General features: G+C 32.3%; 7 protein-coding genes across 7 annotated transcripts; 1 reads left to right on the top strand and 6 right to left on the bottom strand.

Annotated features, from left to right (window-relative positions):
- On the bottom strand, positions 1 to 579 carry LOC124536351 (cuticle protein 18.6-like). The gene is made up of 2 exons (XM_047112879.1): positions 489 to 579; positions 1 to 308 (listed from the first exon to the last, which is right to left on the bottom strand). Exons 1-2 carry the CDS (start codon positions 498 to 500, stop codon positions 87 to 89), a joined length of 234 nt encoding a protein of 77 aa, XP_046968835.1. The 5' UTR covers positions 501 to 579; the 3' UTR covers positions 1 to 86.
- Positions 580 to 3603: 3024 nt separating this feature from the next.
- Positions 3604 to 4166, bottom strand: LOC124536347 (vitelline membrane protein Vm26Ab-like). Its single transcript, XM_047112876.1, has 2 exons — positions 4027 to 4166; positions 3604 to 3893 (listed from the first exon to the last, which is right to left on the bottom strand). Exons 1-2 carry the CDS (start codon positions 4036 to 4038, stop codon positions 3651 to 3653), a joined length of 255 nt encoding a protein of 84 aa, XP_046968832.1. The 5' UTR covers positions 4039 to 4166; the 3' UTR covers positions 3604 to 3650.
- A 3396-nt stretch (positions 4167 to 7562) lies between these two features.
- Positions 7563 to 8489, bottom strand: LOC124536346 (vitelline membrane protein Vm26Ab-like). Its single transcript, XM_047112875.1, has 2 exons — positions 8428 to 8489; positions 7563 to 8014 (listed from the first exon to the last, which is right to left on the bottom strand). Exons 1-2 carry the CDS (start codon positions 8437 to 8439, stop codon positions 7748 to 7750), a joined length of 279 nt encoding a protein of 92 aa, XP_046968831.1. The 5' UTR covers positions 8440 to 8489; the 3' UTR covers positions 7563 to 7747.
- Positions 8490 to 12536: 4047 nt separating this feature from the next.
- Positions 12537 to 13004, bottom strand: LOC124536349 (vitelline membrane protein Vm26Ab-like). The gene is made up of 2 exons (XM_047112878.1): positions 12938 to 13004; positions 12537 to 12793 (listed from the first exon to the last, which is right to left on the bottom strand). The coding sequence occupies exons 1-2, from the start codon at positions 12947 to 12949 to the stop codon at positions 12551 to 12553; spliced, it is 255 nt and encodes an 84-aa protein (XP_046968834.1). The 5' UTR covers positions 12950 to 13004; the 3' UTR covers positions 12537 to 12550.
- Positions 13005 to 15730: 2726 nt separating this feature from the next.
- Positions 15731 to 16282, bottom strand: LOC124536352 (pupal cuticle protein C1B-like). The gene is made up of 2 exons (XM_047112880.1): positions 16134 to 16282; positions 15731 to 15992 (listed from the first exon to the last, which is right to left on the bottom strand). The coding sequence occupies exons 1-2, from the start codon at positions 16143 to 16145 to the stop codon at positions 15774 to 15776; spliced, it is 231 nt and encodes a 76-aa protein (XP_046968836.1). The 5' UTR covers positions 16146 to 16282; the 3' UTR covers positions 15731 to 15773.
- Positions 16283 to 20200: 3918 nt separating this feature from the next.
- On the bottom strand, positions 20201 to 20829 carry LOC124536348 (vitelline membrane protein Vm26Ab-like). The gene is made up of 2 exons (XM_047112877.1): positions 20699 to 20829; positions 20201 to 20520 (listed from the first exon to the last, which is right to left on the bottom strand). The coding sequence occupies exons 1-2, from the start codon at positions 20708 to 20710 to the stop codon at positions 20278 to 20280; spliced, it is 255 nt and encodes an 84-aa protein (XP_046968833.1). The 5' UTR covers positions 20711 to 20829; the 3' UTR covers positions 20201 to 20277.
- Positions 20830 to 23264: 2435 nt separating this feature from the next.
- On the top strand, positions 23265 to 26012 carry LOC124536380 (zinc finger MYM-type protein 1-like). The gene is made up of 3 exons (XM_047112911.1): positions 23265 to 23559; positions 24445 to 25871; positions 25962 to 26012. The coding sequence occupies exons 1-3, from the start codon at positions 23265 to 23267 to the stop codon at positions 26010 to 26012; spliced, it is 1773 nt and encodes a 590-aa protein (XP_046968867.1).
- Positions 26013 to 26945: the final 933 nt, after the last annotated feature.

Raw genomic sequence — 26945 nt, 5'->3', positions numbered from 1 at the left:
TAACTTCAACAATATTTATTTGCATGTAATATATATTTTTCTATTTTTCCATTGAAAGCGAAGGTAATCTTTTTCGGACTTCATTTTCAGCGCAAGTAGTAAGCAGAGTACGGGGCAGCATACGGGTAGGCTGAGTAAGCAGCATATGGGGCATATGCCGAGTAAGCCACGGGTGCGGTGTATGCCGCTGCTACCGGAGCGGTATATGCAGCTGCCACTGGAGCGGTGTAGGCAGCTAGCGGTGCCGTGTATGCCACTGAGACCAGAGGTTTGGCAGCAGCCAGAGCCAGGAAGCAGGCGAATATGAACTATAAATAATTAAAAATGGTTAAACACATATGTAATGCGTAAAATTGTATTAATCGTAATAGATATTTATCCAATTTAAAATATTATTAAATACATTTTCTATTAAGTTCTTCCTTATTTTCTTTAAATAATTTCACTGTTACATAAAAAAACTTTTTTTGGGTTGCATTGACACTTACCAGTTTGAACATTTTGGTTGATTGTCAATTGCTTCTGCTGAGCTAATGATGTCAAATTGTTGTCCGTAGTGAATTTTATACTAAAGGTGCGAAGGCCGGAATGCGCAATGATTCTCGTGAGTGTCAACGTCTACTTTGAATTATGATTAGCCTCGGAAATAGGGAAGGAAATACATACAGTCAACATGGAGTACAATACTAGTATAAAAACCAATGTATTATTTTAGAAAAACTATCGAATATTACACAAATAAGATAATGTGATGCTATGAAAGAAATAAGTCTTCAATGTAGGTATATTTTTAATTTTAATATTTACTTAATTTACTCAAAATTTATGACGAAGTATGAAGTAGTTTTATCTATTTCCTTTACGTTGATGTAATCTCATCTCAAAATAGTAGTTGTGATCGAGATCATCGCCGATAACCATAGAGGTCAATGTCATCTAATATACCAAATACCCGAACTTCATTGACTTCATTTCAAAGTTAAGTATAATTTAGACGCCTATTACTGCGGTAATTATAAATTTAGGATTTCATATTATCTGGAATTTACATTAATAAATAATAATTTGTTTCTACTTAAATGTATTCACAATAAAATACATTTGAATAATATTTATTTAAAGGTATAATTCAATAACCTTAGAAGACCAATAATAATTCCAAGCTATTAATGATTTGTTTATTAAAAGTATTTAAATATTTAAATAAACATTTTTCGACACTTAGACTACGTGTTTTTCCTGACATGCGTTGTAATCCTTCTATTATGATTCAAATAAATCAAAACCAAAATTTTCTTTATTCAAGTAGGTTCATAGAAGGCCTTATAATGGTCACGTTACCTTATCACTTTTACTATGCCAAGTTACTTATAACTGTGGAATCTTATTATAGAAATGCATACGTTCCCATAATTTGCATATGCCTATCATTCGAAAACTACATGGTATTAGTTTATCTTTCCTTCTCATGTCTGTTCAATAATTGCCAATGTATATTTCGAAAAGATCTACATTATTGTAAATATACATTATATTCTTCTAAAATTATAGTAAGCAACTGTATGTATACCCATTGAGTGAAAACATCTCCAAGAAGGTCTTGATTTCAATGATTATATTAAGTCTTATTTGTACGATCAAAAGAGTTTCTAAATCTATAGTGTCACCCCAAAAACAAAATTTCTTAAGAAACAGTACTGAAAGTAACCAAAATATTCTAATCGAGCAGTATTATACAGTTATTTAACTTTTCTAACCGTGCATGCTGCGGAACTGAGTCTTCCTGTGAGGGACGATAAATGAAGATTACACTAAAGCTTTAAGTCTAAAGTGATTCATACTATATTGCGCTTTATACTATTACTAATGTCGCCGGGGGCTTTGCTCACATTTCAGGGTATTGGTAGACATGTGTCAGGAAAAAAGTAGCCTATGTCCATTCTTAGAGTTTAAATTTACTTTATAACAAATTTCATCAAATTCAGTTCAGCTGTTTGGTCGTCACAGAGCGGCATGCAGAGTTACTTTTAAATTTATAATATTAATAAATAGGCGCTCTTTCCAAAATCTTTAGTAATTGTTATTTTTTTTTATTTTCGTATACAACAACAACAACAACAACAACAACAACAACAACAACAACAACAACAACAGCAGCTTGTAAATTCCTACTGCTGGGCAAAGGCCTCCTCTCCCTTTGAGGAGAAGGTTTCGTATATTTCATAATATTTTCGTAACAATAAAATCACTAAGAAAGGCTTTAATATAAGTATCATCGGAAAATTTATTTGTAATACGCATTTATATTATACTAAAATATACAATAAGATATTAAAATAGATCTCATTGTGATATGTTTATGTAAATTCATTCACACTTTATTCTTTTGAAACGATTGTTACAAGATATATAATTAAATGATTACTGTGTATAATTTGTGATTTTAAGTGATTTTAAACTGAAATCTGAAAAGATTTATTCCGGTGTATTTTGTATATTTCATAATCAAATATATAAATATATAATAAAGTCCAATAATATCTTAATTAAAATAACCATTCGTAAAAAGTCTTGTTTAATTTATATAATTATCTGAACTGATATATAGTATCTATGTAAATATATATTTTATATTCAATTTATAAGTGTAGGTATAGAAAAAACTGCACGTAAGGATATAATATATTAGTTTGTCATTAAAAATGATAATTTACGTATAACGTTCGAATTTTCTTTTTTTCCAAATATTATAGTTTATTTTATTAAAAGTTATTAAATCCAGTATGAGCCAATATTATATCAGTCAACAATCTAATTCCACTTTGGAAAACAAATTATAATGAAATGAAACCTCATAAAGTATTCATGTCATTCATGAAACCACATATCTAATTTTTGGAAGCGGTAAAATAAATTTGTAATATTGTGATGACATTTAATATATAATTTGGAACGCCCTTGAACTATATATTTGAAGCTGCCTGTTCCCGTCCCGGTTCAGTACGGATGAATATATATTTTTTCAGGATCCAGGGACTCATTCAAACACTAAAATAAACGGCCGTCTAGGATTGAGGTCTCAATAGATTAAGAAACGAATTGACAAAATAACGTTCTATGATAAAATATAATAAGTATTTTCAATATATAATAAAAAATAATAATCGTATCGTTTTATATCCGCCGGTAGGTTTTTGTGCAAAATTTATTTATTAAATTAATATTGGACTAATATGATATATTGTTGGTTGAAATCTTAAATTTAGTCATGATAGACTTTTAGGTAGGGTTGTGTATCTATTTTGGCTAAGGGCAAATGATTTTTTAGATGATTGGTAAAACCATCATTAAAGTAATTGTAAAAGTGGAAGATAATTTTAAAAGAATTAATAAAAGGTATTTTACTAATAACAAAACTAGTCGGATTTAATCTGTAATTCTGAATGGAATAAAATCCTCGTTAACTCGGTCATTCCTTTTGGTGTTATATTGTAATTAATATAACTTAATAGCTATAGTATTCTGCAGACAACTATTTTATTTTTTAAAATATTTCATTAAGCGTAAACCACTTAATTAAATCAAATTAATAAAACTTACAAATTATTTCAAATTATTTATTCGTCAGTTCACTAAATCAAATCACAAAATCAACGGCGCAGGTAGTAGGCGGAGTAAGGAGACGCGTAAGTGTAGGCGGAGTAAGCGGCCACTGGGGCGGTGTAAGCCGAGTACGCCGAGTAGGCGACTGGAGCGGTGTACGCCGCAGCCACGGGGGTTGTGTACGCTGCCGCCACGGGGGCTGTGTACGCTGCCGCGAAGGGAGCGGTGTATGCCAGCGGTAAGACACCGGGCTTGGCGGCGGCGACGGCGAGGAAGCAGGCGAAGATGAACTGTAAATAAATTGAAAATCATAAAATAAACAATACACTATTAAAATAAAATGTAACACATATATTAGCATCGAGAGCTAATAATAACACTATAAATGTATACCGATATGTAATGTGGCGGTAATTTACTTACTAGTTTGAACATTTTGATTGTGGTGATTATTTGACAAGTGGACAAATGAAGTCGAGAACTATGTGTGGTACTGAACGTGTGACAGCGAGCCGTTTTATACTCTCTTGTCTTTAGTTTTCCTATGAAGAAACAACCTTGTGGGACGCGCGTGGAATATCGAAAACTTAATGCACTGATAATTTGATTCTTCTCATCCAATACTTTATATCTATATGTTTGTTGATCGATTGTAAGTGTTTTATATATTAGTTGATTAAAATAGATCTCGATGGAATATCAAATAGTAAACCAGAAAAAGTCTTTATATGTTTTTTAACTACATAATATAAAACAAAGTAGCTTTCCGCTGTCTGTCCGTTCCAAATAATAGGTTAGTTCTTTAAAGCTACGCAGCGGATTTTAATACGTTTTTTTTCTACTAGATAGAGTGATTCAAGTGGAAGTTTTATATATTGTACGCACAATATAGTAGAGAAACACGGATAATTTTAGAGGTTTCTAATGTAATGTAGTAAATAATCACATTTTTGCGCTTCTTTTGAAAACGCTGACTGAATCTGTAAAGATAGATCAAAGTAATGTACTACATAATAATGTAAATGTCACATTATATACTATATACTCTTTATACAATATGCTAAATTTTTTGACATAATTGAAAACTAATATTTTATATGAGTCAACTGCTTATCCTAAGTGGGTTATTATAATAACCTGTGTAAGGAAAACAGCCCACCCCCTAGCGAGAGACCAAAGAGAACAATAATGTTACACAGTATAAAGATTTATAGCACTTGTTATCTATATAAAGACTGTGTGTGTGTGTGTGCTTGTGCGTGTGCGTGTATGTGTGCGTTTGTGTGCGTGTGTGTGTGCGTGTGTGTGTGCGAGTGCGTGTGCATGTGCGTGTGCGTGTGCGCGTGTGTGTGCGTGTGCGTGTGCGTGTGTGTGCGTGAGCGTGTGCGTGTGTGTGTGAGTGTGTGTGTGTGTGTGTGTGTGTGTGTGTGTGTGTGTTATTTACTGATAGTAATGTAATATTCTGTTTCTTCATAATTTTTCTTTAAAAGGAACATTATTATTTGCTCTTTACACTTGTTGTGTGGGAAGATGTAAATATATATATCGGAATTTATTTTATTATATAAAAATGGCCCTAGGAAGTAAAAGTATTTTCAAAGATATTACATAGAGATTTAAAATGTAGGACCTAATATTAATATTTAAGTATTTAGAAAAATGTTGTCGTTCTTTAATTTTGAAATATGTTCGAAATAACACAAAATTCTAACATAATTAGTATGGATTAAAGCAATAAACTTATTATAAATTTACTAAAATTATTTTAATCCGCCCCTTAGGTTAGCAACTCAAGCGAAATTCGTAGTAACATAAGCTTAGTTATAAATCTATTTCTTATAAAAAATAAAGCAAGTACAGGAGTATTATACGATTTCATTTCAAGATATTTTATCAGTAATCTAAAAAAAACTGATTCTAAATAGTAATTCAAGGAACACAAGTGATTCATATTTGATATTAACAAAAATATCCCGAAGTACTTATGAAGATTTATATAAACATATCAATAATACATATTAAAACAAATTTATTCAAAATGTACCTTGGATATATTTCCCTGAACCAATTACGATACTAGAATTTAGTAGATTTCTATACTATAACAATGCTCTTAAGCATAATAATGTTTTTAGGAAGAAGAAATAAATCGTATATTGTGTATAGTTATTTTATTGTTACAAAACTTAAAGAGCTTGAAATAATTACACTTTCTCACATTTTCTATATTATGACACGCATAAATTTTCGTAAGCTTACTTAATTATTAGTTTTTATTTATTATAAAATACAGTTAAAAAAAATTATATATAAATAACTTACTTCTGAGATCCTGTTTGATCATATTATTGTACTCGTTCGATAATTAAAGCTTTATTATGTGTGTTAATACCTCATTATTGCTATTTATAATATATTATTTAAGCTACGGCTTTATTTATAATTGAGTTTAAATTTCTATTATAAAATATAATATTTTGTCCATATTTGAGCGCCAGGTTGGGTTTGTTATGTTATTGGGGCTTTGAGTGGAAAAAAATCTTAGCAGTAAGTTGAGTTGCAGTCTGGTAGTTGAAAGTGTGTACGATTGGAAAGCACGTAAGCTGTTGGTCTTGGGCCCATACTATCTTCAGTCATTTCAGCTTCGCCTTACCATTGATCTCCAATGAACATATTCTTATGATAGTATCCTATCCTGATCGAATTTGGCTTCAAATAGTCCAGATTTTTTTTTAAAAAAAGACGCGACTTCTGAATCGGTATTAAGCACGAATTTACAAAAACTATATAACTCTAGTTTCAGGGACCTGAGGATAATGATAAGGATATAATTCTGCACTATGCACTGTAGAATTTGGTGTGTGTGCTGTGCTTTGTTACAGAGAGTTTTTCGATTTCGCTTATTAATATTTTTACGAGGCTATATTTCAGAATGTCTTTCTTAAAATTTAGCTGCTGAATACTACTACTACTTTCTGGTCATTTTATTTCGGTTGCTTTGAAATAAATTCCTAGTTTTTATATATTTTTGGAAAGCTAAGAAAACGGTTATGTTTCTAAAATAATCTGCGGGACAAGTTTCATAAAGATTTTTTTGTTTTTAAGGAATTTTTGAGGAAAAAAGTTTATAAAATATTGAAATGAAATCGTTTTCCGTCTAGCATTTTTAAATTTTGACCAATAATTATTGTTAAATTTTGTTTTTATAAATAAGTAGAAAAAATATATTTTAATTGATACATTTATTTGATATATTTTTTTGAAGTTGCATTTTTGACAAATTTTAACGTTGTAACTTAAAAATGGTTCGCTTTTGCTCCACGCATATTGGGGTTAAAATTATTGCAAATAGTCACCCTTATCAGCTCCTAACGGGAATACGTCCACTAACCTTGTAACATTGTACGAGTATATGCAATGTAATATGTCATGCTTATTCACTCTGCCTAGAAATGGTTGCAGTGGTCGAACATCATTATCATCATTATATATTTAGAATATTTAGGGTGACGGTTTAATTAAAATTATTATGCACTTTTCCATAGCGAAATATAATAATATAATATAGGCTAATAGTTCAATAACGAATTATTCCAGTAAAGATAACTTTGCTACTAAGTTAAGGGGTTACTAATTCATCTCGTGCTCCGCGGTCAAGTTAATCAAAATTCTGCCACATGTGTATTCCAACAACCCACATTGGAAAAACGGGGTGGAATATGTTCCAAGCCTTCTGCTCAAAAAAGAGGAGGCCTTAGTCCAGCTTGTTTTAACTTGTGTTATAGAAGCAGTGTTATAATATAACTTCTTAAAATGTTTAATTTTTATTTTTATTACATCTTATGTTATGTTCACTATGATTTACAATTATTTTTAACTTTATTGTTTTATAATATTTAATCTGTAAAGATGTATTTTATAATTTTGTTTTAAATACTTATTATTTTATATAGCTTCATAGAAACTGATTCTATAGCCAGGTATCACATGCATTTTTATTAGATTTACAATTATGTTAAAGCGGTCGTAATTTCTTTAAGGCGGCTGTTTTTTTAATTTAATTTTTAGTCCATGTCAGATGCATTAAAGTAGACAACAATTTTTTTTAATATATTTTTATTCATTTATCAATCAGTGTTCAAAATCAACGGCGCAGGTAGTAGGCGGAGTAAGGAGACGCGTAAGTGTAGGCGGAGTAAGCGGCCACTGGGGCGGTGTAAGCCGAGTACGCCGAGTAGGCGACTGGAGCGGTGTACGCCGCAGCCACGGGGGCTGTGTACGCTGCCGCCACGGGGGCTGTGTACGCTGCCGCCACGGGGGCTGTGTACGCTGCCGCGAAGGGAGCGGTGTACGCCAGCGGTAAGACACCGGGCTTGGCCGCGGCGACGGCGAGGAAGCAGGCGAAGATGAACTGTAAATATAAGAGATTTTAGTATTGTCCTGGTAAATTAAGGGAATAAATGTAGATGATGCAAAGATATTATAATTAATTTAGAGTAGAGACATACTATTCTTATGAGTATTCTCTCATTGTGAGAGAATAATATTGATAACTTTTTAACCGCAGATTACTATCGAGAATTTATTGTAAAATAAATTCTATAACATTTACTGATATGCCCAGGATTCTAAACCAGCATTACAAAATCCGCCGTTATTTAAATAGTCTTTTAAACCAGCCAGGCCATTAAAGTACAAAAATATATATTTAATCTTCAAAATATTTTTTTAAATCAAATCTTACATTGAGTGTATTTATCGTAATTTTTTGGAACAATGCATGCAATATGGCTGATGATGATAATATTTTATTTAAATACTTACAAGTTTGAACATTTTGATTGTTGGATTTTTTTTACAAGTGAACGAATGAACTCAAGTTATGTATGTGGTAGTGAATGTTCGATACCAGAGCATTATATACCCTCTCGTCTTTTCCTATGAAGAAACAGTCACGCGGAACGCGTTTGGAATATCAATAACGCTATACGACGAGAATGTAATTCATCTCGTACAATACTTTTTATTTATATATTTAATTTACATTATAGCACACATGTAATTAATACTAAATTACATTTTAGTCGGTGTTTGAAACACGTGAATCTTAATCGAACCTAAATTTAAGTTGCGTTTCGAATAAGCCCCGCCCTGTACTTAATAGAATATTTAAAGTAACTATTTTAGCAATAATTTTGTCTCTAAAGTTTTCATATTCAAATTAAGTGATGTAGATTTGTACTTTTCATTATGTTTATTTTTAATTAGTCCCTAAAATACAATATTTATTGTATAAACCGTTGACTTTGGTAGAGGATGTACTTTTCGAGGTACATGTCAGTATTCACTTTAAAACCTATTTCGTCCTTGGAATGTTCCCCTATTTACTTGGGAATACTTAAAAGTCATACAATATGTGTGACTATTTGAAATTTATCTAAATGAAAAATTATCATCAAAATCGATTAACGTTCGGCTGATAGGGATAATGTATTCGAATAAAAATGAATCGAAGGTTTAAGCCTCAATCATACGATAGAGGATAATACAATATGAACTATTCGTTTGTGGAACTCGACCGAAGGACAATGACGTTTCGGTTAAAAAAAAACAGTACCTTACTGTCTTGTTTTGTATCCTTACTAATATTTAAATACGTCAAAATGAAAATCTGGGGGCACGGTAGTGTCCCAACCAAGTCTCGAGCAAAACGGTATACTTTACTAGCGACCCACCCCGGCTTTGCACGGGTGCAATGATATGATAGCACAGTGTAAACTTCTAAAATTATCAGTGTTTCTTCACTAAATTGTCTATGTTTTATATATAAAAACCTGCCTCTCGAAACACTCTATCTATTAAAAAAATTCATCAAAATCCGTTTTAAAAATTTAAGCATACATAGGGATAAAGGGACAGAAAAACGACTTTGTTTTATACTATATAGTCATTCGAGTATGTTTTTACAGAAATTTTATAGTAAAGTAAAGTAACAGACTGTTGCTTTCCCACTGCTGAGCTAAGGCCCCCTCTCCATTCGAGAAGTTTTGGAACATATTCCACCACGCTGTTTCAATGCGGGTTGTTGGAATACACATGTGGCAGAATTTCTATGAAATTAGACACATGCAGGTTTCCACACGATGTTTTCCTTCACCGCCGAGCACGAGTTGAATTATAAATACAAATTAAGCTTATGAATATTCAGTGGCGCTTGTCTGGGATTGAATCCTCTATCCTCAGTTAAGATGTACGCGTTCTCACCACTGGGCCATCTCAGCTTAACCATATTTCACGTGATCAAAGCCGCGGGCAACAGCTAGTATTACATACATATATACATTACAGTATATATAAATGTGTCTCAACGTCTTCTTTTATCTTAATTAACGTTACCTGAGACAGTTCTCATAGAGATAATGCTGTATTCATATTTCATGTATAAATTTCAGGAGTCAAAAAAACTTTATTAATGTATTAATGGCATTTTAAATAATTCTTAAAGTATTTGATCGTCAAGCAATAACAATAATTATTTATTGGATACGTCCCGTCATTTATTTATATTCAGAGCGAAATTATTACAGAAACTCGTGTGTGTGTAATAGTTATCTTTGGTAATTTTAATTTTCTTCTTGCGACTTACTACTACTACTACAAATTCATATAGAATTCAATAACATAGAAGTTGCATAACTTACGGCGATATTGTCATCGTTCATAATAATAAAACTATATTTGTCAAACATTCCAAAGATCTCACAGTTTAATATCTTTTATCTATGCATATAATAAAATTGAAGTGTCTGTTTGTAATATTAAAATAGCCCTTTTTTACTTAATGCATATGTTTGTATAAACGGCACGTATACCAAAATACAATTTTTTAAAAAAAGATCGGTCGGCCTGTCTGTCTATCTGTCTGTTTGTTCCGGCTAATCTCTGGAACGGCTGGACCGCTTTTAACGAGACTTTCACTGGCAGATAACTGATATAATAAGGAGTACCTAGGCTAAAATATTTTTTGTTTATTAAATTGAAACGCGTACAAGATCGCGGGCGCAGCTAGTATTAATATATTATAAATAACAAAAGTAACATATTTAAGTTTCAATGTCAATAATGTTTTCACCGTTAAAAACGTATAACTTGGAGTGTTTTCTGTATCACTGGTTAATTTTAAGTGTTTAGTTATGTTGATGGTGTAACTAATTAAATTAAAAAAAAAAAGTTGACGTACTTATCAAATCCCTCCTCTCCCTAACCTCCTCACTAAGAAAATGTTACGATAAAAATATATATTCTTTAGAATTCATTCATCAGTTCCTGATATTACAACCTACATTCTAATAAACGAATTATATTTCATTATAGTATTAGTATTTATTGACAATTGTACACTTAAATAAATATCCGATGTAGTTTTTCTTTGGGCACATGTAACGATCACGTGTGTGTTCAATAAGTACGAGAAATATAGAGTTACCAAGAGTGTAAACGAAACACTGTTGTGAAACTTGTTACAGGCTGCAAATGTAAATTAACAGGAATCTCAAAGCTGGGACCTTCTTTTCAACCGACTTCCAAAAGGAGGAGGTTATCAATTCGTCTGTATTTTTTTTCCGATGATGGTATCCATATGAAAACGACATAAGTCTTAAATTTGCATTATGTATATGCGCGACAAATAGGTGAATAACTGAAAATCACGTTAACCAATTTTGATAATTCTTATTTTATTATAAAATATATAGATCAATTTGGTGAAAGTTTGGTAAGGTTCTGAGCACAGGATCCATGACAAAGTAACGGAACGGAAGGGAACGGAACAATTCGGAGGAGCACGTTAGCGATACTCAGTCGAATCTTTTATTTATAGGTTATTTGGATATTTGAGTCACCTTACGTAATGTGGTTATGTTTATGTAATTATCATAGTCGAATATTATAATCAACTAGCTACCCACCCCGGCTTCGCACGGGTGCAATACTGATACTAAATATACTAAAGAATTTGTTTATTTACGACATCACATCGCAAACTTCTAAAATTATCAGTGTTTCTTTACTATATTGTTCATGTATTATATACACAAACCTTCCCCTTGAATCACACTATCTTTTAAAAAAAACCGCATCAAAATCCGTTGCGTAGATTTAAAGATATAGGGACTGAGAAAGCGACTTTGTTTTATACTATGTAGTGATGGAACTCCTATACGGCTCACAGGTAAGGTGCGATATGGAGCAGAAGTCAGCTAATAAAACCCTACAGTATATCTATCAAAAAACAATACGAGAATACTTTAACAAATATGTTTTTTACAAATTACCTTTTACACAATAATATACTGGATCAATCAAGGGGCTCGTATCGCTTCTTTCTTTTGATTGTTGGGGCAAGGGCACCGTGGCTGACACCGGCTCCAAATATACCAATAACTATAACTACATGATATAATCGTTAATCGACTTTTAAGTCGTCTAATATTTTTCATTTCATTTAACTTAGGAGGACTCTAAAAAATATGTTGAATACGCATTTATTTTTATTACTTTTTCGTGCATATTCATTTGTTTTAAAATAGTGTTTTGTTTGAAGTCGGTTTTTCTTTTTGTTAAAATTTTTATTTTTAAATAGTAGTCAAATTATCATTGTAGGTTGGATATAAGATTTGCAGAATTTTAGCCAGCAAAGTTTTATTACTATGTTTTTCTTAAGCGTCGAGCACGATATGCATTTTAAGATTTTAAAATTAAGTAGAGTAGTGGTTTTGTGAATTTGAATCCATATTCGTTCTGACAGATTATCTAAAACCAGCAATAACAAAATATAAAGTTTGAAAAATGTGACAAAATATGATAAATATAATTGTATTAAAATATGATACTCAAATTTTTTTTAAATTATTTATTCATTAGTTCACTTAATATAATTCTATTAAAATCAACGGCGTAGGTAGTAGGCGGAGTAAGGAGACGCGTAAGTGTAGGCGGAGTAAGCGGCCACTGGGGCGGTGTAAGCCGAGTACGCAGAGTAGGCGACTGGAGCGGTGTACGCCGCAGCCACGGGGGTTGTGTACGCTGCCGCCACGGGGGCTGTGTACGCTGCCGCGAAGGGCGCGGTGTATGCCAGCGGTAAGACACCGGGCTTGGCGGCGGCGACGGCGAGGAAGCAGGCGAAGATGAACTGTAAAAACAATTGAAAATCATAAAAATTTTATATAAACAATACACTATTAAAATAAAATATAAACAAATATATTAACATCGAGAGCTAATAATACCACTATAAATGTATACTGCTGTATAATAGTAGCGGTAATTTACTTACAAGTTTGAACATTTTGATTGTGGTGATTATTTGACAAGTGGTCAAATACAGTCAAAAACTGTGTGTGGTACTGAACGTGTGACAGCGAGCCGTTTTATACTCTCTGGTCTTTAGTTTTCCTATGAAGAAACAACCTTGTGGGACGCGCGTGGAATATCGATAATTTGTTTCATCTCACCCAATACTTTAAATCGATATTAAGTTTGTTGAACGATTATTGATAAGTGTTTTATATATTAGCGGATTAAAATCAAATCATAATATTTACTAAAAGTAAACCTAGATTAATAATAAAACAGTAAATTGAAGAAAATATGTGTAAGATTTCATTTTTATATAACTACTATATAATAATAATAATATGATATCTGTAGAATATAATAATTATCACACATCCTCACATGATTTATAATTTTATTCGTATAATCGCATTCTTATTATTAGAGTACAGTTGACAAACCCTTGTTTGTTATATTTATTATCAATAGGCCTCATTTATATTTTTCTTATATTTAGTTCTATTTATAAATTTTATTAGCATACAAAAAGGGCATTAGTATTCTATTGAGTTTGAATAGTACGATAAGTGATAACCGTATCACTTTAGAAAACTTTCAAAAGTTTTGATAAAAAAACCTGTAAGTTGTTTGTTTAAAACATTTTACATTTAAGGAATCTACTTAAATGGTTTTATTGCATATCAATGTAGATCAAAGTTGAAAAGGTCTCAATTCTAGGCAAAGTTTATGCACCGCACTGCTTAAGTGCCTGATTAGTTAAACAAATGTCCTTAATAAAATAATGGCTGTTCTTACCTGATCTTATGACGTGTGGCTTATTGGGAAGGAAACATTTAGTATGGTATATTTGAGCGTTTATATACGTGTGTTTTAGATACCCTTAGATGGCGTATTATATTTTCTATATAATTGAATATATAGCGACGTCCTAATTGGTATGATTGGCCTCAAAAAGTACATACGATTAATGTATTTTATTTTTAACGCAAATATAGCTTTTTTAAGTAATAATCAATTATGTATTTTTTATTTTATCTGTATAAACCAACGTTGTTTAACATAACCTAATTCTATGCAAATAATACACTCATTTGCATAGAATTAGAATTAGAAAGTTTAATTCAGATCTATATTTAAGAAAATACCTATATTAACCTATATATATATTATTAACGTTTATTCTTAGCAAATAAAGATATTCAAATTAATTTAGAACATGTAGCCTCTTTTCCAAATATGTCTAATGCTATAAGTATATATATTTTCATTGCAATATCATTACAGTTTGAGATAAATTATATATATATAATATGTGCTGATAAATAGATGTGCGTATTTTGCGATAAAATAAGTTGTTATTCACTTTTTTATATGTGCGTGCCATACGACTTCAATTATATTAAATTAAAGGAATAGTTAAAATATCTTTAGCAAAAATAAAACTTTATGCTGCAAAAAGGAGGGAGGACGGAATATCAACAACAACAAACAACAACAACAGCTTGTAAATTCCCACTGCTGCGCTAAAGGCCTCCTCTCCCTTTGAAGAGAAGGCTTGGATCATATTCCACCACGCTGTTCCAATGGGGGTTGGTGGAATACACATGTGGCAGAATTTGTCACATGCAGGTTTCCTCACGATGTTTTCCTTTACCGCTAAGCACGAGATGAATTATAAAGACAAAATAAGCACACGAATCAGCGGTATTTGCCTGGGTTTGAACCCGCAATCATCGGTTAAGATGCACGCGTTCTAACCACTGGGCAATCTCGGCTCAAACGACGGACGGAATATCATTAAAGTGATATTGTCTGAAATTATTAATCTTACATTTATATCTTACTAGTAGTTACCCGCGGTTACGCTCGTGTTTTTGGGTGTTGGTTGTCATACTTTAGGCAAAAAACGTAGCCATGACCTTTTTTGAAGTTGAATTTTTCTTCATACCAAATTCATCAAATTTGATACAGCGGTTTGGTCATGAAAGAGACAGACAATAGACAGAAAGACAGACAGAGTTACTCGCACATTAATAGTATTAATATAGATTATTATTATTATCTCGTACACAGGTATTTCTACGGAAAAATAATTGTTAACCAAAATGGTGGTTTGGAGGTCGTTAAATAGTCCTCTTAACCGAAACTGAAATTTTAAGTTATAATTTAAATACTTTTTAAATTTGTTTTCGATATATGACTTTCGAAATATATTATGGTCACTACTTTCATCTTCATTTAAATCCATTACGGCACATGTACGTAGTATAGTGTATATCCAGCCAATTTATAAAACTAGAGATGACTATCAGAAATATCACTATACTAGAAATGTAACAGTGAATGTGACAGTAGTCTCCTTCTCGTTGTCTCTGATTAGTCTCAAGTTTCGAAACATATTTAACTTTTTGTTACTTTATCATTAGTATATTATTAAATGTATGTTATATGTATATATTTATAATATATATTTATGTAAGTGTGTGTATGTTTATATATATATGCGTATATATATGTATGTAAGTGTGTATTTGTATAATGTAATTCGATATAAGGATGGCTTTATGCATCTACTGTACGCTCTTTCTTGCACGTGCTAAGGTTGGCTGGTAGATAAGGCTATGTAGCTTTAAGCCCGCCTTTTGCTCAATTTATTTTGTGTTAAATAGTTGTGCAATAAAGTGAATAAATAAATAAATAAATATTTTTTATATCTGGCTCCGATAGACATATTTTCACAAGAGGCGAGATTGTTATAAATAATAAGCAAAGATAGTTTTAAATTATTTATTCATTAGTTCACTAGATATCACAAATCAACGGCGTAGGTAGTAGGCGGAGTAGGGAGACGCGTAAGTGTAGGCGGAGTAAGCGGCCACTGGGGCGGTGTAAGCCGAGTACGCAGAGTAGGCCACTGGAGCGGTGTACGCCGCAGCCACGGGGGCTGTGTACGCTGCCGCGAAGGGAGCGGTGTACGCCAGCGGTAAGACACCGGGCTTGGCGGCGGCGACGGCGAGGAAGCAGGCGAAGATGAACTGTAAAAACAATGAATTTAATTATAATTGAATAAATATGTATCTTTAATTTATATAAACTAAAAATCTCTATAAGTGCTAAGAACATCATCAGAATTCATCACCATGAAAAAAGTAATTTTTTGTTTTTCGTATACTTACAAGTTTGAACATTTTGATTGTGGAGTTAATTTGACAAGCGAACAAATGCAGTCAAGAAGTGTGTGTGGTACTGAACGTGTGACAGCGGCCGTTTTATACTCTCTTGTCTTTAGTTTTCCTATGAAGAAACAACCTTGTGGGACGCGCATCGAATATCAAAAACATTATGTAGTGTTAATTTGATTCATCTCACCTAATTCTTTAAATCGATATGTTTGTTGCTTGTTTAATCGATAGATAAGAGTTCTGTGTATGAGTATATTCAAGTAAAATTATACTTTTTCTTCAAACTGATCCTAGATTAAAAATAAAACAGTAAATTGGCATAAAAATGTGTGTGAGATTTCATTTTTTTGTTCTTGTTTTGTTGATGTTTTACATTACAACAAAGCTTCATTCTATTTTTCTAATAGTATAAACAAATTGATTATATTACATTATTGTACTAACGATGAAACATAATATGGTCATTAATAAAATAATGGTAACTTTTAATTGTTGACACATAAACACTATGCTGAATATGAAAGTGTCATATTCAGCATAGTGTCATGTATTAACGCGCATAAACACTATGCTGAATATGAAAGTGTCATATTCAGCATAGTGTTTATGCGCGTTAATACATGTGCTTTAGACGTCCTTAGATTATTATAATTATTTATATAACTTAATATAGAGGTATAATATATCGTAAAATATAATAATAAATTACATTACATCATAAAATTTTCGCGTATATATTGCATCCTTACAGTAATAACCAGCCTGTAAATTTTTTACTGCTGAAGGTCTTTTTCTCAATTTTCTTTTGAGGAGAAGGCTTGAAGCCTATTCAACCACCACGCTGCTCTAATGTGGGTTGGTGGATTTACATATGGTAGAATTTCATTATGGTAGAAGTTGAAATTATAGTCGTGCAGGTTTCCTCATCATGTTTTTCTTTCACCGCCGAGCACTAGATTAATTATAAACACAAATTAAGCACATGAACACCCGTAATCATCAGTTAAGATGAACGCGTTTTAACCGGTGGGCCATCTCGCCTCTCAAATATTATTTAATTATGTCAACATATAGAAGCGTCAATAGCTGACCCCTTGGTCTATTTAATTGTCCTCCCCAGATCTATAACACACATGATAACCTTAAAAGGAGGGGGCATAATATGTATATTATTAATTCCTCAATTCATTTGGGGAATTGCTACTATTATTATTTTTTAAATGTATTTTTTGATTTAATTCACCTGTACAGAACGAGTGTTGTTTCACTTTAAAATCAAATAGATAATTCATATTATGGGCATAGATTGTTTAGAATTATGATTAAAACTTTAAATTATGTCTATGTATGTATCAGAAATTATTTCATTTTTCATTTATTTTCAACGATTCTAATAATTTATTCTAAGCAAACAGACAAGCTGTTTTTAAAATTAATTTGGGCTTGTGTTCATATTTGTTTAAATATTAGACATGTAACAAAATAAATATAATAGACCTATTGCTACATTATTAAAATTTTAGAATTTTTAAAATTAGGCATATTAAATTGTCTTATGATTTGATGTAATAATGTATGTAATAAGTACTATATAATACATGTATGTAATATATCAAAATGATACGATACTGATTGCGATACAAGTAGCTGCAGTATTTTTAATATACATGAATATAATTTTTATATACGTGACATAGTAGGCTCATTGGAGATACACCATTAAAAAAGTCTCTGAATCTCCTTCGACAAAGAGTAAAACAATTATGGCATTAAATTAGGTTAATTTTGACTTTGACAACATCAATCTTATGTATAATTTTGAACATAAACATTTTCACTTAACTACATTATATAATCGTAAATCCACTTTTTAGTAGTCTAATATTTTTCATTTTATTTTACTTAGGAGAACTCTAAAAAATATTTTGAATTCGTAATTATTTTTTACTTTTTAGTGCATATTCATTTTTTTATATAGTGTTTTGTTTGGAGTCGGTATTTATTTTTGTTAAAATTTTTATTTATGATTTTAAGTACTCTTTTACCGACACCTGGAAATCGACTTTTGAACATTAGGATTGACATATATATGTATACTAAGATATTTTTATCTTTCATGTGCTTAATTTGGGAGAATAAAATTCGTCTTGTGCTCAGTGCTGAAGGAAAATATATCAAGGAAGGAAGAAGGAAGGAAGTCTACTAGGGTCTAATTTCAATGAAATTGGAGTTATTTCCAAACCTTCTCCGCAAACGGAGAGGAGGCCTTAATCCAGTGGAACATTTATAGGTGGTTGCTTTAGAATAAAGATTTTAGAATAGGTACAGATTATTCTTATATTAATCATATATGTATATGCAAAGATATTTTATTTATAAACACTAAAATATAACTTATATATAATTAGTTATATGTATATTAAAATTAAACTATGTTTATATTATCCCTGATTAGTTTTAGACTGTTAAAGTATTTTTTAAAATATTTAATAAATCATGTCTAATTACTATATTTAGCACAGTTATTTCAAAGTATACTTTATTCAAGTGGGCTTTTACAAGCAAGTGCAAGTGAAGCTACCACCGGTTCGGAAAGTAGATTCTACCGATAAGAACCGGCAAGAAACTCAGTAGTTACTCTTTTTCAACATTTAAAAAAATACAGTCATGTTAGTTAATACAATTATTTAAATTAATATATCCTGCCTGGAAGTCAACAGGTATTAAACTCCACGCTTTTTTATCATCTACAAAATCTTGTATAGAATAATACGCCTTTTTCACCAATGTATTTTTTATAAACGATTTGAATTTACGAGACGGTAAAGTTAAAAATGTCTGCGGAATTTTATTATAAAAATGGATACCTTGCCCCAAGAAAGATTTATTGACTTTGCGGAGTCGGAAACTTGGCGTTATAAGCTTATCCTTACTTCTAGTGCATATACAATGATTATCATTGATTTTATCAAAGTGATCAATGTTACTGTGAAAATACATGATATTGTTGTAAATATATTGCGACGCAACAGTGAGTATTCCTACTCTGTTAAAAACATCCCGAAGAGAGTTTATCTCCAAGATTATAAATAAACCGAATTGTAAAATAAAGACAGATTCAATGTCTGCAGCGTTACCCCAAAGTAATATGCCATATGACATAATACTGTGAAAATAACCAAAATAAACGAAACGAGCGGTATCAATATCAGTTAGTTGTCTAACTTTTCTAACCGCGTATGCTGCGGAGCTGAGTCTACCTGTTAGGGACGACAAATGGGGACTCCACTGAAGTCTGGAATCCAATTCTATTCCCAAGAACACCGTAGTATCGGCTACATCAAGCGGGCCACCGCTTAAAGATATATTATAATTTTGCTTTCTAACATTGGGTAGGGTAAAAACTACACATTTTGTTTTTTGAGTATTCAAAACCAAATTATTTACTTTAAAACAATCTTGTATCTGTGATAAGGCACCGTTCACATCGTCATAGTCAGTTTTTTTCCTGTCAACCTTAAAAATCAGTGAAGTATCGTCAGCAAACAATACTATATCACAAATACCTTTAACAAAGAAAGGAAGGTCATTTATGTATACTAGAAATAGAAAGGGACCCAAAATTGAACCTTGTGGAACACCCATTTTTAGCGTAGATCCAGTAGACTTTATTCCATTAATGAAAACTTGCTGGATTCTTTGACTTAATTATGAAGCAATGAGATCAAGAGCCCTACCTTTAACACCGTAATATTTGAGCTTATAAAGAAGCGTCTCGTGTTCTACACAATCAAATGCTTTAGATAAATTACAGAATACTCCAATAGCATTCTGTGATTTCTCCCAAGCATCGTAAATATGCTTAAGAAGCGCAATTCCCGCATCAGTTGTTGATCGACCTCTTGTAAAACCAAATTGCTCACTATGAAAAATGGTATTTGTACCAGTTATTGATTTTTAAAAGATTATTTGGCTGCTTTTTCTATATTTTCACAAAGATCGGGTTTATTTAAATATTTTTAGGCGTAATAAAATATGAAAATATAAGTAATACATAAAAATAGTTTGAAATTATTTATTCATCTGTTCACTTAACACAGTACATATTGTATCGTTCCAGTCAATCATTCTGGTAATATTAACGGCGCAGGTAGTAGGCGGAGTAAGGAGACGCGTAAGTGTAGGCGGAGTAAGCGGCCACTGGGGCGGTGTAAGCCGAGTACGCAGAGTAGGCCACTGGAGCGGTGTACGCCGCAGCCACTGGAGCGGTGTACGCTGCCGCCACGGGGGCTGTGTACGCTGCCGTGAAGGGAGCGGTGTATGCCAGCGGTAAGACACCGGGCTTGGCGGCGGCGACGGCGAGGAAGCAGGCGAAGATGAACTGCAAATAAATTATGTTATTTTAATAAATTTAGTCAAATAGAAACATTAAATATAGTACACCTTTGGAATTTTATTTGTGTGTAAATAGCTGTTTTATTCACAATTTGTATTGTAAATTAATTTATTACCACTATTTGTGCCATAAATAAATAGGTTGTTTTGTTTCGTATACTTACGAGTTTGAACATGTTGATTGTTGAAATTATTTGTCCGGTGAACAAATGAAAACAAGAAATGTATGTGGTACTACATCTCTGACACCGGGCCGTTTTATACTTGTCTTCATTTTGCCTCCTATGAAGAAACAACCTTGAGCGATGCGCTTTGAATATAAATAAGATTAAACGGTCAAATTTTATATATCTCATCTGTTTCATAGCAAAATAATTAAAAAAAGAACTTTTGTATTTTAAAAATAATATTATTATATATATCCACTTCGAATAAAAAAAATATTTTACTTGATATGAATTCTTACTTATAATTTCGGCTGTTTCTTATAATTTAATTTAATGTAGGTTTTTAAGTAACTTTCAATAGGTACATGACAATGCAATTTAAATTTGAAATTACTATCAGAAGTGCGATTCTGTTAGAATTCACTTTGGATCTCACTCGTGAAATAATACCAAATAATTTACGGGGATAAGCCTTTTTTTATATAAATTTTAAAATTAGTATATCAAAGTTACATATCACCTTCTGCTATATGCAGAAGTTCGGTGGTGAGTTTCGAGACACAAAAAGCTCTATAAGTTGAAAGATGTATTTTAATCGAGACTTAGCTTGCACCAGTTAAGCCAATATGTAAGTACAAATTTTTAAAATTTATCTTCCTATATATTTTAACTGTATGCTGATTTTAACCGACTTCTATAAAAGGAGGTTCGCAGTTCGATTGTTTGTATGTATGTACGTATGTATGTTTGTCCGCAGTGCCGGATTAGCCACGTAGCAAGAGTAGCAAATGCTACGGGCCCCGCGAATTGGAGGGCCCCGCGCTCAAATAGGTATTTCGTAATTACACCACTTCAACTGCAAGACTTATGAAGAAAATGTTTTGTTTACAAAACTACTACCAAACTACAAGTAATTTTGATTTTTTTCTTAATGAAATAAACGAAAAAAGACAAATAGATGGTATTTTGTATGTGTAAGAAAAAAAAAAGCGAGTATTTGTCCGCTCGGTTGGTGCCATTGGCGGGCGAACCGAGCCGACCCGAACTGCGCGCATAGCTATTTCCGCCTCACCTCTAGGTATAATATCTATCACGAAAAACGTTGGTATCAAAATCAACAACAATAATTTGAAATTGTACCACATTTTTTAAATTGAGCGCTAGCCACACACAAGTTATGTGTTGTACTACTTGCACTGCACTAAACGCAATTTGGCAACACTGCAAAACTATTTGGGGAATTCCCTGATATTGTCATCGATCGAGCTAGTCGTAACTCGAACAAATAAAATAGGATTCTATTGACTATCAAACAATAAGAAATTGATATACACTTTCCTTTGGCTCAATATAAAAAACTAATGAAAGCACTTTAAATGTGAGTATTGTGAGAAAAGTTGTCTTGACATTGCATGTGCAAGTGCAAATCAAAAATATCAACGAGAATAACTTCACTTAAGGTAAGATATTTTACTATACCTTGTAAAATGTAGCTTGATTCGCGAGACAGCTGTCGTCGAAATGACGCGCATGAAGTTCGAGATTATTGTTATACGCCCATTCCAAATTCAAAAAAGTTCATATTTTATTGTTTGTCACCCACAGAGAGGGATGTTCAATGCGTCATTACAACCATCGATTAAAATAAATCATCAATGAAAATATGAATAATCAAAAGATTTTTTTTTGGTTCGATTAAAACTTACGTTGAACTTATTATTTGATAAACGGATTTAATCATAATCATAATCATAATATTTATTTGCATTTAAAGTAAATATCAAAATTACTTTTGAACTATAAAGTTGAATATAGATAGACACGCTTCTTTAAAGTACCTAAGTGGCTTTTAAGTCGCGGACTTAGCTCAGACGGAGAGACAGACAAAAAATTAAATATTATTTGATATATTTATTATGTACCTATCTAAGGTTATAACTTTTCATATACAATTAGTATGAAACTTTTATTTTCACATTTTACCAGATACAATTTTATAATAAATGTAGTAGGTACATTTTATCAGATACTTTAATTTTATATTATGTAGATGTTTTTTCTTAGACATATAAGTAACATTGTGTGATCAAATTTTGATTCAATATCGCCCGATAATCGATTTTTTTAAACCACATCTCTACCCTAGTAATATCACACAGACAGCTGTCCCGCGAATCATCCTAGTTTTTACAAACTATAGGTAGGTATGTTTTTTATTAAATCGCATTTGACATGTTGATTTTTTTAATACAAGACGTTTTTTTGTTAGATTGATTTCGGCAACACTAGTTGTCCTACAAAAAGACGGACGTTGGCGATCGCTCTTAGACTTGAATCAATAAATGAAAGTTGGTAAAAGGTCATGACATGACTTATCATTATCAATGAAAGTAGTAAAGTAGTTTATGCTTCCTCGCAGTAATTATAGGATCAATGTTGTAAAATAAAGAAATATCACAATGAAAGTGATAAAAACAAGAAAAAATATTTAAAAATTATTAACAAATTTACGCATTTTAAAAAACAATTAATTTAAAAAAAAAATTCTCTAACCGTAGGTAACATGAGCAGCAGATCTAGAGATACTGGTCGGCACTACGCTTCTGGAAGTGCTAAGCGTAAAGCAAAAGATGAAAAGAAAAAAAAGAACGAAGCTGTTGTATCAAAAACACGTAAGCTGGCCGAGTATTTTAATGTTCAGAGTGATGTTGCTGAATCTATAGAAAGTAAATCAGAAAATACAGAGGTTGCATCTCATTGTACATATTATGATAGTGGTACTACTAACGTTTCTGATGAAGCTACATTTTCTATAAGTGATGCTGTAGTTGAAGAGACAGCAATTCCTCTTAATTTAGGTATATCATTTTCTAGCCAAAGAGAAGTTATAAGCACAGCCAGTCCTCTCGATCTAGAGTCGTCGTGTTCTAATCAAAAAGTTGACTCTAATGTCACTACAGTTTCAGTCCAAAAACAAAACGAAAGTAAAATATACTCCAACGATATTGGGGAATGGCCGAGCAACTTTGATAGAGATTATTGGATTGAAAAAGGAAGCAGCGTACTGCAAAAAATGAATGGAGATTTTTTGTCTTCAAAGAAAATTTATGAAAACGAAAATAAACCACGTTTCTGCCATAAGTCATTTTTCACCTATAAACATAAACTAACGAATAAAACTCACGTCAGAGACTGGTTGTGTTATTCAGAAACCAAAGGACGACTTTTCTGTTTTGTTTGTAAAATTACGAATTGAGATAGTTCACCACGGTTTACGAAAGACGGATTAAATGACTGGAAGAATGCGCACAATTTGTTGACAAGACATAGACAAGCCATAATTTCGCTGTTAAACCTCAAAAACAAGAATACGCGTGTTGATTCTCAACTTGTGAGCCAAATTGAGACTGAGCAAAAGTATTGGAGGCTACTCTTAAAACGAATCATTGCAGTAATAAAGTTTTTAGCAGAACGAGGTCTTGCGTTTCGGGGTAGTGACGAAATTATTGGTTCACCTCACAATGGAAATTATTTAGGCTTGTTAGAATTAATAGCCCAATTTGACGCTTTTATGGCTCAACATATTCAAAGTCATGCTAATAAGGGAAAGGGACATACGTCATATTTATCTAAAACAACTTGTGAGGAATTTATTCATCTAATTGCATCAAGCATACTGGATCAAATTATTTGCGAAATTAAGATATGCAAATACTACTCAGTTTCATTGGATTCTACTCCAGATATATCGCATGCAGACCAACTGACTCTGACAGTACGCTATGTTCTGCCATCTGGACCAGTGGAAAGATTTGTTAAGTTCTTGGACATGGAAGGTCATACTGCTGAACAACTCGCTCAAAGTTTACTAGATTTCTTGAGTGAGAGTGGCATTGATATCAAAGATTGTCGTGGGCAAAGCTACGATAATGCCAGCAACATGAGTGGGAAATACACCGGTTTACAGGCCCGAATTAAGGAAATAAATAAGTACGCAGAATACATTCCCTGCCTTGCACATTCATTAAATTTGGTTGCTAAGTGCGCTGCAGACTGCTGTACAGAAGCATTACTTTTCTTCGATTTCATTGAAAGCCTCTATACATTTTTTTCCGCTTCTACCTACCGATGGGGTCGTCTTACGAATGCACTTAAAGATTCCGCTTCGAAAATTCCGATTTTGAAACGGTTATCAGACACTAGGTGGTCAGCCCGAGCTGATGCTACGAAGGCACTTTTATGTGGTTTTACCACTATTAAGCAAGTATTGGAAGACATTTTCAATAACGTGGATCAGAAAGCGGAGTGCCGTAATAAAGCTTATGGACTAGTTTCAACGATGAATAAGTTAGAAACAGGAATAATGACAATTACTTGGAACGGAATCCTAGAACGCTTGCAAGCGACTAGTGCTTCGCTACAATCGTCTGATCAAGATCTTAATACGGGATACGCCCTTTATGAATCATTATATGGCTACGTCCAAGCAATGCGATCCACATTTTCAGATATTGAGGCAAGAGCCAAAGATTTGACTAACTGTGAAGAATACCAGCAACAGACATCACGACGAATCAAGCGAAATACAAAGTACGACCATTTCAGCGGCTCTACTTCACTCGACGACTTTGTTGAAAATCAAACACCTGGACAACGTTTCGAATTTGAGGTGTTTATTGTCATAATTGATAACGTACTGTCTGCTTTAACTAAACGTATGAAAGCATATCATAAAATTACTAGTGTTTTTGAAGTATTTCGACAGATAAAATCTCTTACAACAGATAAGATTTTGGAAAAATCGTCAAGGATGGTCAGTGCTTACGAAGATGATTTGGAGAACAGCCTAGGCGGCGAATTAGTGCAGTTCGCAGAGCTGCTGAAAACAGATGTGGCTACTGTAATTGACAGCAAGAAACAGGAGCCTCTGGAACTGCAATTTTATAAACTTTTATTAAATAATTCTTTAGAATCGTGTTTCCCAAACTTAGAAATTGCCTTGCGCATTTACTTATCTCTCATGATCACTAACTGCAGTGGCGAACGTTCTTTTTCAACGTTGAAACGAATTAAAAATGAATTAAGGAACACTATGGGCCAAGAACGTCTTAATCATCTCACGTTGTTGAATATAGAGCATGACTTGCTTAAAGAAGTCGATATTGAAAGTGTAATCGCTAAATTTGCCCATAATAAATCCAGAAAAGTTTATTTGTAACAGTTTTGTTTTATTTAATACCCTAAATTTGTGAACCCACAGCAAACCAAGGGCCCCTTGACAGAATTTGCTACAGGCCCCGCGCTGGCTTAATCCGGCACTGTTTGTCCGCGATTATCTCGCGTTTAGCTAAATCTAAACGGATGGATTGGATGCGGTTTTCAAAAAAGTATTTGGTACACTCAGGTGAAGGTTTTTGTGCTTTAATTGACTCGAAAAAAAGGAGGCTCTTAGTTTGACCAATAATTGTACATATTTTTAAATAGAAAATGTGTTGAGTCATTTAATTAAATCCGTATACAAAGTAATTTAAGCGATCTATTCTGTCATATGTATTTTTGATCCGTTATATATATTCACTAGACACAATATTATAAAATATGGTAAGTGTTAGTAGTTTTATATTTGTTTAGTATCAATTATGTCAAACATCATATAAATTAATTAAAGTTATAGGACGTAAAGTTTTTTAATGATTTTATTCTTATTATTGTCTGACTCAAAAGTTAATATAAATTATATAAGGTAAAGCAAAATTGTATCATATCAACTATAAATGTCGTAAAATGTAACTAAAGGATTTTGTGGTCTATTAATAAAACCCTTAACCCTTGCTTTATTAAATGTATTTACTATTAGAAAAGGATCGGTTTCGCAAGTAGGTAGAAGTATAAGTTAACGACAAATCTTTTTAAAGCAATACAATTAACACACTAGGCCGCCCTCGAACAAATAGGGTAAATATAAATTAATTATGAGCGATCACACTCTTTGATAAAAGTACATGTTTGGTCTGTTGTTGATTTATAAAGCTAAGTTGAAGCCACAAGTGTGTATGTGATATTTTGTAATTAATGTAAATCTGTTCAGGCGAGCATTAATGCGCATTTTAATCGAATCTGTATATATATTTTTTCTTTTTAGTCTTGTGTCAGTCATCTCACGTACACTAAGACGTGTTGTAAGCAAGGAGTCACTAATACGAATGCACGCATAAAGTGGAAGGGCGAGCCTTCGTGCGTAAAT

This window comes from Vanessa cardui, chromosome 16, assembly GCF_905220365.1.
Source record: "Vanessa cardui chromosome 16, ilVanCard2.1, whole genome shotgun sequence".
Classification (NCBI taxonomy): domain Eukaryota; kingdom Metazoa; phylum Arthropoda; class Insecta; order Lepidoptera; family Nymphalidae; genus Vanessa; species Vanessa cardui.
The sequence above is the reverse complement of the archived record's forward strand: the minus strand, read 5'-3'. Positions and strand labels throughout refer to the sequence as shown.

Bases quoted from the DNA above. Each gene is read 5' to 3' on its own strand.
- LOC124536380 (XM_047112911.1), top strand. From the start codon at position 23,265: ATGAGCAGCAGATCTAGAGATACTGGTCGGCACTACGCTTCTGGAAGT. The intron at 23,560-24,444 runs GTATATCATTTT...ATTCTACTCCAG, and splicing joins AGCAATTCCTCTTAATTTAG to ATATATCGCATGCAGACCAA. The intron at 25,872-25,961 runs GTAATCGCTAAA...GTGAACCCACAG, and splicing joins AAGAAGTCGATATTGAAAGT to CAAACCAAGGGCCCCTTGAC.